This window comes from Anguilla anguilla, chromosome 9 (genome assembly GCF_013347855.1).
Source record: "Anguilla anguilla isolate fAngAng1 chromosome 9, fAngAng1.pri, whole genome shotgun sequence".
Lineage (NCBI taxonomy): Eukaryota > Metazoa > Chordata > Actinopteri > Anguilliformes > Anguillidae > Anguilla > Anguilla anguilla.
In genome coordinates, this window is record NC_049209.1 from 50993036 (window position 1) to 51005306 (window position 12271).

Genomic DNA, 12271 nt, shown 5'->3' on the forward strand with positions numbered 1-12271 from the left:
GGCTTAAATTGAGGTTTCAAGCTTTTTTTTAGCTCCAAAACTAAATTTATCCACTTGACCCATCACTGATCGGGCACAGAGACGGCCATTGAAATATATTAATACATTAATATATTTTTGGAGTTAGTGAGACCTCAACACAAGACTAAACCACAGAATCTCCTCTGCCAGCCCCTGTGTGTGGCATCAGGATAGCGAGCACCTATCGAAACACAGATTTCAGATCACATCCAATGGGAACACAGATATCAGATCACAACCAATGGGAACACAGATTTCAGATCACATCCAATGGGAACACAGATATCAGATCACAACCAATGGGAACGCTGATATCAGATCGCAACCAATGGGAACACAGGTTTCAGATCAAAACCAATGGGAACACAGCTATCAGATCGCAACCAATGGGAACACAGATATCTGATCACAACCAATGGGAACACAGATATCAGATCACAACCAATGGGAACGCTGATATCAGATCGCAACCAATGGGAACACAGGTTTCAGATCAAAACCAATGGGAACACAGCTATCAGATCGCAACCAATGGGAACACAGATATCTGATCACAACCAATGGGAACACAGATATCAGACCGCAACCAATGGGAACACAGATACCAGATCCCATCCAATGGAAAAGCCGCTATCAGATCACAACAGCCTTTTTGGTCCGTGGGACACCACGCAGACTTTAAAGCAGCATCCATTTTGCCCTTCAGAACAGAGACGCTATGCTGAAGCCAGGCCACACTGGGAGGGGGGTATGGGGGGGAGGGGAAGGGGGAAAGTGAATAAGACCCCATTGTTTCCCTGAAAACGGCTCCACTAGACGGGTAATTATGACAAATGGCGGTAATTAGCGGGCGGGGCCTTCTGCAGCGGCGGAGGGGCTGGCTATCGTCACAGTCACACCAGCCCTCTGATGTTGACCATGGCCTGGTGGATGGAGGGGGGGAAGGTTACCCCCCCCCCCCCCACCCCGTTACCATGACACTTTCCATTTCCCTCCCAGTCTCTCCAACACACAGCAGCTCAGATCAAATGCCCCTCTGGTCTACGTCCACAAGCCCGGTCTTTCGCCTTGATCTCTGAAGGTTGGGCACGTCGGCAGGAAACCCATAAGAGGAATTTAGAAAGTCAAGCTCTTAAAACCTTCTGCTTCCAATTCCTCTCTTTACTCCGCACCAGACTCTCCACTGTTTAATGAACTTTTCTGGTAGCACTTTGTTTGACACTTTGCTCACAACAGGTTCATGACATTGTCATAAGCACTTCAGAAGGCTTCATGACGTCTGTCTTTACGTGTCAAAAACAATCGAAGAAATTAGTCATAAGGCATTTTGACAGCTGTCATAACAGTGATATTAAATATGTTTTACATACATTGCATGCGTGTCACTGAATACATAACACTGTCATCACACCTGTCAAAAAGTGGTATTACCATTTTCACATTTTATGAAATATGTCATGTAGCATTATAGAGTGCTTGTGACATGGTCAAGAACCTCAACTTCAACTTGAAACCCATATTTATTTTAAAATAAAAATATGACTTAAAAAACTAAATAAAATAAGGAAAACAGGCATTTTTGTTGAATTTTCAACAATATAATAAGTAAGCCCATACAACAGGATGGGAGAGCTGGGCCCAGATTTGTCAGGAGATAAACATGGCGGCAGTTTTTGTGACTGAGCGGGTTTGGACGGGTCTGGACTTTCTCAGGATAAAACTGAAAGCCCAGTAAAGATGTCGGAGAGACCTGAATTACGTCCAGAAGCTGCTACCCTGAGGTGTGTGTACAAACTGGTCCAAACAGCAGGCAAGTGTGTTTTGCGTCTGCCACTTGAACTTTCAGTTTTCTTTATGTAAGGAGGGAAAATGGTGTTTTGCTTTAGTGTTTCATCCCTTATTTTCAGGAAGGTTATCCTCCCAACTTAACCCAATTTTAAAACAGGATCAATCAGTTTATTATGTTTTGGACCAATCGTTAACATGTTTTACCATGAGGAAAAAGTACAATGACTTTGGTTTACATGTGTGCATATATATACGTGTGTGTGTGTTTGTGTCTGAGAAAGTGTGCCCCAAAACTCACTGATCACCTCTGAGAGAGTGTACCCCAAACCTCACCACTGAGAAAGCGTACCCCAAACCTCACCTCTGAGAGAGCACACCCCAGGCCCCGTGCTTATTGGTCAGGATGTTGAGGATCTTCTGCTTGAGCTGGTTGGCAGTCACATGGTCTCTGTGCTTGGCGGCGCTGATCAGGTGATCGCACATCTTCTCCTCGTCCTTCCTGTCCGCGGCGTACTGGGCGCAGTTCGACTGATGGACGGACGGACGGAGGGACGGACAGACAGACAGACAGAGAGGAGGAAGCTGTGAATTCAGCTCAAAGTGAGTTCCAGGTGCACAACTCGGACCAGCTGGAAAATCTGTTAACACCACGCCACACAAAACAGCTCATTCACACTGTCCAACAAAGGCAATTCCGTCTCTGAGAACCATAAGACAGAACCTAAAGAAAGAACAAAACGCTTAAAATATAACGACCTTCCACAAGAAACAAATAAATGGTTCTAGTGGTGAGTAGTTAAAAAAAAGTGTTTAACCCTCCTCTAGATCATTAAGACACCATCTGGTCATGACACCCTTCCACTTACAATTTAAGCATGCGGGACACGACCAATTTATCAATGGCCTGAAACGCCACATATTGCACTATTAATAGAACCTGAAAGTCAACAGAGGTTGGTGGGGTGGGGAGCTCGCCATCGATCTCGACTGTCCGCACGCACACGTGCGCCTGGACACTACGGACACGTTGTAGTGTGACACAAGGTGGAACCAGAATCAAAGCACAGGAAGTAATTTCTGAGGAATGCTGGTGATTTAAAGTAATCTGCAGCGTAATTCTCAGAAACCTCGTCCAGGTCACCTCACACGAAGGCAGTGCTGTTTTTAAAGCGCCAGACTTCCTCTGTTTGGCTAAAATAATATTCTCTCTCACTCTGCAGCTTTTGGCCGAATTTTCTTCATATTCAAAATCCATCTCGCAAACCAAAGCTGGACATCAAGCGATTTTACTGCTTTTTATTTGAATTCTGTCATGTATTACACCTCGACATATGCCTCAAACAACAGATGGGTAGATCAAACAATTTCCCCATCCCTCTTCCCCATGTCCAGCCCAGCCACACCCAGCCATGCCCAGCCCAGCGGGGCCAGGGTCCGTTTTTCGGGATATATCGTACCTCGAACTCGGCATGCTTGTGGACGTCCTCGGCCCTCTGCCGGTTGAGGATGAACTCGGCCTCGTTGGCGACGCGCACGATGTGGTCCTTCATGGCATGGCACAGCAGCCTATGGGCAGCGAAGACACATAATCAGGCAACCAATCAGAGGCTGAGGAAACGGAGGCTACCAGTGCAGTATGCGGGGAAGCAGGGACTCAAGGTCAGACAACCAATCAGAGCCTCTGGAGACAATGGCTTCTGTTGCACCACGGGTGATAATTCACTGTAATGAGGCTTTAAGACTGCCCAAACCACCCCTATATGCCCCCCTGTCTCGCTGTCCCATCCTTTTAATACCCCCTACTCTGGTGCACTTTGGGATGACGCCCATGCCGCCAGAGCAGGGGACTTCCTGTTTTTGCAATCCGCCACAAAAAACCAAACACAGCCAATGGACAGCGGAGATGTACAACCAGGTGACCAATCGGAGGCTGAGGAAACGCAAAAAACCCAAAAAAAATGCCAATAGGGTGCATTCGGGGCTGAAACAGCCCAGAAAGCCCCGTTCACTAATGCATGGTCACCATGGTTTTAGCCCCAAAGGAAACCAACAAAGCACAGTTAGCCCGACATCCTGCTGACCAAAGGAAAAGGTTGCGAGCATGCAGAAATAGACTCCTTTGAAGTGTGCAAGTGTGTATGTAACAGTGATGTACCTACTCACTGGTATAGCCAGTGATCTTCTAAGCAAGAGGCGTTTATTTTTCCAGTGTGGTTAAGCTGGTTTACACGTTTGAAATTTTGCACATTGTGAAAAAAAACTATTTAACAGGTCAGCTGAAACAGACAGAGTAGTTTGAGTTCAGGTCATGAGGACGCAGATTTCTCTTCACTCTGTGCTCTGATAAGTGGTTTCGCTCTATAAATTCCATGTTTCCATGATTAAAGGCTTTCCTTGCTCGAGCCAATGAGAGCGGTTTTGACTGAATTACTTTAATTAATTAACTGCACAGGAACAGACTGAACGGGTCAGCTGAGCACCTCGAGCAACACAGGCTGAGATAATAATTAGGAATGTGAGTAATTACCTTCCCTCGTTGATGAGCTCGATGAAGGCCAGCCCAGCGTTCTTCTGGATAGAGTTCTGCCACTCCTGAAACGCACAAGAAAAAAGCTTGGTACTTCACTGTCTACCATCTGATCTGAACATGTACTGTAAAACGTTTTTTAAATGTTTACTTGGACACAGGAATAAAACTGGTGATTGAATAACTGCAGAGAAAAGTATAAAGACGTGATAAGTCTGGGAAGATGTTTTTGTAGATGGTGGGTTTCGCAGGTTGTGGTGCAGGTTCCAGGCGACTTTACCTTCAGATACAGTGTACCTGCCTTTGGTTTATCTAACACTAGTTGAGTGAGAAGCAACTGAACATCAAAGGAACTTTCATGAGGTGAGTCACCACGAACACAGCAGGTGCTTCTGTGTATGAGCGGTATGTCGTGTACATGAATACTTACCTCCTGCATTAAACATGCATGACTCCTCTCTCTCTCTATTCTTTTATTAAACCGCGACACCACGATCAACGTTTCGGTCGAAGAGACCTTTCCAGCTGCATTGCTGAAGGACGTGAATTTTCACGACAGGGCCCAGATGGGTAAGCTTTCCAGGAAAAGTTTCAAAACGAGTCCACCGGCAGGACTGTGCCCCAAACGAGCGGACCGACAACAAAGGGAGTTGCCGTGGGAACGCCCAGGACTTCAAGCCGAACACCGCCGGGGTCAGGGGTCACCGGAAAGACGGTTAAAAAGTGAGGAAAAGCACTTCTCAAACGGTTCAGAGCCACAACAGGCCAGGTCGGTACATTATCACAGGTCCACTGGTAGCGCTGGGCGAGAGGCAGGCTTCGCTGGAAGGTAGGCCTCCCCTCTGGAAGGTTCTATGAGCGCGCTCAGGGAAACGGCTCCGGTTACCTCCCCCTTCCCGCTGAGATCAATATTCTGGGCAAAGTTTCATCCCAAGAGCCTCTAATGGTCCTGGAGCCGCAGAGTCGGAGGAAACGCTATCCCAGAGAACAGAGGGGGAAGCCATTAAAAGAGAGAGAGAGAGAGAGAGAGAAAGAGAGAGAGAGGGAGAGAGAGAGAGAGAGAGAGACAGAGACAGACAGACAGAGAGAGAGAGAGAGACAGAGTGAGAGAGAGAGAGAGAGACAGAAAGAGAGAGATAGAGAGACAGAGTGAGAGATAGCGAGAAAGCGATGACAGAGAGACACGTTCAGAAACTCCATAAGTCTTCGGGAAAGGAGCGATGGCGTCCCTCTCTTCAGAGAAGAAAAGAGAAAAGATGAACGAGGGACCTTTAAAGGGAGAAAGAAGGGAGACGGCTTCTGCGGCACTTTTACGTCACGGACGTGTTCCGGAACGTCCTCCCACCGCACAGCCCCGGCCGCTGACCGCCCCGTGGCAGGACTGCCAGGGCGCGCCCCAGGACCGCACCCCACCTTCGTCTTCCTCTCGGTCCTGGGGGCGAATCCGGGGCGAAGGGTCGGACCGACGGCTCCCATCCCCGGGCGAGCCCCAAACAAAAGAGTGGGAGACCGCCAGGACAGCAGGTATGATAAAATATCTGATATAATATTTAATACGCAGGGCATGGTGCGTCCTGAGCCCTCTGACACTGGGGCTTCAGGAGGAAATGGGAAGGTCATCGCTATGGCGATCTCTGACTCGTCAATGAAAACTGGAGGCATTTTTTCTAATGGATACAGGGCTGAGATATATGAACATCTGGTTTAATGTTTTTGTTTAAAAACGACCTTCAGATAAATTATTTTGTTTGATTGTGGTCGTTTCAATGTGTATATTCACTGCTGTCCAATCCCTACGTTGTTATATAACTGGAAACTGGAAAGCTCTGCTAAATGGAAATAATAACTGGAAGGCTCTGTTAAATGCAAGGAATTTAATTTTTAATGAACTCATAATCTGCGCATTGTCAACTAAAGCGCACTAATTGCTGTGTAAAGTATCTGTACGGTCATCTTCAAGCATCTGAGCAGGGCGTAATTCTTCAGGGCGTCTTTAAAACTGGTGAAAGCGCTCAAAATGCGTTGGGCGGACAGCAGCTGTGATGCATAGAGGACTAAAAGAACAACGGCAGCCATTCCTGTTGTCATGCAGTGCACTAATGGATCCGCCTGTAACCCGACTCCCTCAGCATTGATCTGCCCTGCCCTGCCTCAACCAAACAGCCCCAGAGTCAGAGAATCAGAGAGCCAGATAATGAGTCAGAGAATCAGAGTCAGAGAATCAGAGAGCCAGATAATGAGTCAGAGAATCAGAGAGCCAGATAATGAGTCAGAGAATCAGAGTCAGAGAATCAGAGAGCCAGATAATGAGTCAGAGAATCAGAGAGCCAGATAATGAGTCAGAGAATCAGAGTCAGAGAATCAGAGAGTCAGAGAATCAGAGAGCCAGATAATGAGTCAGAGAATCAGAGTCAGAGAATCAATCAGAGAATCAGAGAACCAGGATCGGAACAGGAAAGGTAGAAAGAGCGTTTTTAGGAGAGGTAGAGAACAGATTTTTTTTAATTGTATTTTCACCTGAGAGCACAGCAGCATTACCAGCTCCACCACTGAAGTGCTGGACTTCATACACACCAGGCCTACAGGGCACAGAGCAGAAACAGAGTTAGAACATCTACACTGCATTACATTATAGGCTTTTAGCAGGCACTCTTACACAGAGACTGATATTGATTACATTCTTCATTTATAATCCATTAATACTGCAGGATATTTACTGAAGCAGTGCAAAACCTTGCTCAATTATACAACAGCAGTGCCCCACCTGAAATTGAACCTGCAACCATCTGAGAGGTTTCACACCATTCACACCTACCATAGAGGGTTCCACAAAAAACTAAAAAGGGTTCCTTTCCTTCCTTGGGGTGGACAATGTCATTTTTTCATCATTTTTAATATTTTAACAGACAGCGTGGAAAGGTGACATTCGGCCCACTCAGTGTCACATGACCTTTGTCACATGACCTTTACCCATCTCACTGGCAGCTCCCCCTGTTCTGATATTAAGGGCAGAGAGTTAACAAGAGGCAGCCAAAGTCCAGTGATGCACATAAAGGTCAGTGTTCATCGAGGGGAAACAGGACCCAGGAGTGTGTGTGTTTGTGCACATGCACGTGTGTGTGTGTGTGTGTGCATAGGTGTCTGTACGTGGGCGGAGCTTTGAGAAAGGGGGCGGGGTCTGTACCTTCTATAAGCAGCTCCTGCCCGTGGCTGCCCAGCAGTGTGTGTGTGTGTGTCTGTACATGGGCGGAGCTTTGAGAAAGGGGGCGGGGTCTGTACCTTCTATAAGCAGCTCCTGCCCGTGGCTGCCCAGCAGTGTGTGTGTGTGTGTCTGTACATGGGCGGAGCTTTGAGAAAGGGGGCGTGGTCTGTACCTTCTATGAGCAGCTCCTGCCCGTGGCTGCCCAGCAGTGTGCGCGACAGGAACGGCGCAAAATCCACAAAGATCTCCCTTAGCAACGGGGCCACCTTCTCCAGAGCACGCTCCAGCTTAGTGGTGATACTGAGAGGGAGGGATGGGGAGAGAGGGGGGGAGAGTGAGGGAGAGAGGGAAGAGAGGGAGAGAGAAGGGGAGCAAGGGAGACAGGGAAATTGGATTGGCACCTAATGGATTGAGCAGCATATTTCTACTCTTCCCATAGATAGCACTTTTCTTCCTGGCATTCCTTAAATATAGCCAATGCTGCAGGTCTTATAATAATGTTTCTGTAGCTGCACTAAAAATCCTTTTTAATTCAGGAAAATCACACCCCCGTCCCATACAATCACAGCGCTGAAATATACTGAAACATTATATTGCGACTCTTCTATATATATGGCCAAATATAGATACTGTTTCTGCTTTTCTGCGGAGATATTGCAGCATATGTTAAAAAAATAGATTGCTGAGAAATGTACTTATCAATCCTATAGTTTTCCCAGAAGTCCACATATTTACAGAAAACTGCAATATATTCCATTACCGTGAGGGTAGACAGAGTGGCTAGAGGAAGTCGTAGCCTAACCAGAGGTGGCAAGTAAACAGCCATCATCATCCTCACCATCATCCTCTCAAGACACACTGTAGTGCTTTCAAGTCCCACTGCAGGTTGGGCTCTACCCAATCACTGGAGCCCTGACAACCGCATCACTGACCCCTCAGCTGCTTTAAGTGAGATGGCAACCGCTGTCATGGCAACAGTCTCTCAGATGTGGAAAAGCTCACATTTTAAAACTACAAAAGGCCTGGTTGTGCCTTTGTGGGCTAAGCATGTGAGCAAAAATATGTGCACACACACACAGACGAATGCGCACACACACACACACGCACAAACACGCCGGCACACACACACACACACACACACAAACACACACGCCTGTATCATCACCCCAACGAGGAAGGTTTGCCAAGTGCAGGAGTTGCAGGGGCGGGGGCGGGGCCACTAGAGATGGAGAGACGTGATTGGGTGGAGAGGGGTAGATGAGGGCTCATAAGCCCCGCCCCCCACCTCATGTTCTCCACCGTGTCCTCAGGCATGGGGGCCACCGTCTGCACCGCCGGCAGGTTTTTACTGGTGGCTCCGTTCACAAAGCTGGAGGAAGAGGAGGAGGAAGAGGAGGTGGAGTCTGTGGCACCTGGTAGGATAGAGATAGACAGCAGTTAATCAATCAGTGTGTGTTTTTGGCACATAACACCTGGCTGGCTACAGTAGATTTCAATTTGTAGTTTAACAACGACACAACTGGAGGAAGGTATATACATGGATTACAGGGGACTGCAAGACTAAGTCTTAGTTTTCAGGTTGATGTAAAAACCAGGGCAGTTTCTTTATCCTGTTTAAGTTTCTTTCTGTATGAGTTACTGCTTCCATGTGTGAATTTCCACCTCCTGGATGAGTTTCTACTTCCTGTATCAGTTTCTGCTTCCTGTATCAGTTTCTACTTCCTGTATCAGTTACTGCTTTCCGCTTGGAGCACCCAACAATTAGGGGATTCAGTCATCAGAAGCCCCAGGAAGGAACCAACTGTGTGCAGGCTTGGGGGCAGGGGGGGCCAGAATGGGTGGGAAACCAGTGTCACACAGGAGGTGAAGATCTTTAAATATGCACACGCATGCTCTCTAGAAATAGAAAGTGGAGGAAATTACTGTGTGGATATTAAAAGCCCAAGCATCAAACCACCCATTAAAACAGACCCAAGACAGGGGTATGATACAGAATGTGGCATTGTTGTGATTAAATAGTGCTTCTGTCTTTGAGGAAGGGGGGAGGGGTGAGTGGGGGGTTTAGAAGGGGCAGAGGGGGCAGTGGAATGTAACTTCTTATTGAGCCCTCTCTGCAGAATCGGTTTAAAAGCAGAGACTCGAGCAGTGTCAGTGTGGAACGGTGTTGGGCCTGTAGAACCAGGTTTCGGGGGGTGAGGTGTGGGACGTGTTGAGTTTGAGCTCTGGCTGCGGCTCTAGAGGTCAGGCCCGGCTTTAGAATGACCAGCGTTTGTTTTTAGCGATGTCAGTTATCGCTGATCCTCCCCTCCTTTGCTCCAGCACCGTTTAAATCGTTTGAAATGTCCGCAGCAGGCAAGCAGGCGCCTACCAGCCCGCCAGCGCCATCTGCTGGACCGTTGGCGTATTGAAAATCGGCAGCACAGACCGCTTTGCATTCCCTTGGTGTCTGATCCTCGTCTCGATTGCCTCATTTAACCTGTCTGGTGGCGCACAATCTGTAGTCCCGACTCGCAAAGCCCTGCTGGTCTGCCAGCTACGCCCAGGTTCGGCCACTAGGGGGCACTCTATGTCTAGGATCCGGGTGGGATGCAGTAAATCGAGACTCTCCAGAGAGAGAGAGCGTATATAGACTTCACCACTAATCTCTGTGGCAGAACGATGTAATTACTCCAAGACTGATGGCAGGTGTGTAGCAGAGCAGAGGGAGCCACCTAGTGGCAAAGTTACATCATTGCAGTTAATCAGACTGCCTAACTGAACTCCCAAGTAGAATAAATCTAATCCCCTTGGCTTTCATTAATACTAATAAAACACATCCAGAACTCACACGGAGGCATTAAGAGGAATTATTATCACGGCGGATTCCAATTTTGGAGTCCTTGCTTAAGCTAAACCCTGATTAAATCCTGGTGACAAGGCTTTAGAAAAGTCTTTGACACAAAATATTTCGTTAAGCTCGACATTTTCAATCTTTCTGACACAGAGAAAATGTTCCAGGAAGCATTAAAAGCCAGGACTTTATTTCATTTCACAGAATACTGGGGTGCAAACTCTTAACCAGTTAGGACTACACAATGCATACGTACTCATAATTACACTACTGACATTAACAGATAAGTGTGTGTGTGTGTATACATACATACACACACACAGTCTGGCACTAACAAACATGCCACAGTCAAAGTCGTTTAGATCATGCACCTTGCCCATTCAAATGTTTGGGAATACTTTGTGCATTTGCCCATACATTGTGGCATTATTTTGATATGTATTGCAATATATTTTCAGTATATTGCACTTCTGTAAAGGCATTGTAATAATCATTTTAGTAAATATAATAACAGAAAGCACGTCCCAGCTGTGAATCTGCTGTCCCCGGACGGCTCACCTGTCGTGTTGATCATGCTTTTTGGCGTTGCCGTGGCAGCAGCGAAGATGTTGGGCGTGCTTCCTGAGGCCACCGCCCCACTGGCGGTCGGCGTGCCAACCGTGTTGACTGACAGGCTGCCCGGAGGGGGCTTCTTCACCGGAACCACCACACTCCTGTGCGACCAATCAGAGACAGGCGTCAGTCAGCTCACCATGTCAACCAATCGAAATGCTTTGAGTGTAGATCAGGCAATTCTTTAATTGGGGCAGGAGACTAGTGCTTCAAGAATTCATGCAAGAATAATAAACAGAAAATGTTTTAATGTTCAGTTAAGCATTCTCGGCCATTTGCCCGCAGTAGAAAACCTATCTTTGAACTTCTCTAGTCATTAAAAAGACTCACTGAAAAGTGTGTGTCTGTGTGTGTGTATGTGTGCGCGCGTCTGTGTAAGTGCATGCCTGGGTGTGTGCCTGCATGTGTGTGTGTGTGTGTGTGTGTGTGTGTGTGTATGTGCATGTGTGTGTGTGTGTGTGTGTCTGTCTGTGTGCAGTGCTGGTTCTAGGCGAAGACGACATAGGTGCCAAACAGGTGTGTAAACAAATGAAAATAATAATAATGCTTCCTTATTATTATTATTATTATTATTATTATTATTATTACAACTACTACTACACACAGACCATTTTCAACAGCTACGTAGCAGACCGACAATAAATGTACACGTGATATTTTTAAATAAACCGCTGCGTTCACAATGTGACACTGAGACCTAACGTTCAGGACGACTGTCATACCCTCCAATGTTTGATTATCCTTGGATATATAAAATATTACATTCTTATGGATATTTTACAGGTTTGGACCACAAGATATAACAGTGACGGATACACAATGTTGATCACACATGAACGCCTTTAATTATTGATTTGCTGCACCCCCCTCTTTCAATGAATTATGCATTTTCCAGCGCATGCATTATTAATAGAATTGTCTTAATTGAGTTTCCCTGAACCAAACGAGGATTCGTCTACAGATGAATATTAATATTCATATTCACATTCACTGGCACTGGCTACAAAATACATCAGATTTAGCCTCCGGTACGTACAGAATAATACAATTACATATTCATATCAATAATGTGACCTCCGAATGTTCTTTGTTGAATAAACATGAAGGCAAACATATCAGTGAGGAAATAATGGTGAACTGGAGGCAGATGAAATGAAAGGAGAGTCTGTGTGAGGTAGAAAGAGCAGATCTTGAAAGGAGGAGAAGAAAGACGGGAGGAGGGGGGGAGGTCGGAGAGAGGGATTGCTGAATCTTTCACTGAACCGGTCGTTCGCTGTCCCGTGTGAACTAA

The 12271-nt window shown here is 46.7% G+C and overlaps 1 protein-coding gene across 9 annotated transcripts in view; it reads right to left on the minus strand.

The window, feature by feature from the left end:
- Positions 1-12271, minus strand: part of nbeaa (neurobeachin a) — a 164596-nt gene that overhangs the window by 34749 nt on the left and 117576 nt on the right. For 7 of the 9 annotated variants that reach the window (XM_035433942.1, XM_035433934.1, XM_035433939.1 and 4 more), the window contains 7 exons: positions 10927-11081; positions 8824-8950; positions 7711-7838; positions 6854-6915; positions 4337-4401; positions 3267-3375; positions 2171-2337 (listed from right to left, as the gene is read on the minus strand). In XM_035433942.1, the coding sequence (XP_035289833.1) occupies positions 2171-2337; positions 3267-3375; positions 4337-4401; positions 6854-6915; positions 7711-7838; positions 8824-8950; positions 10927-11081 (813 nt within the window). The other 2 variants (XM_035433940.1, XM_035433941.1) reach the window with 2 other exon arrangements.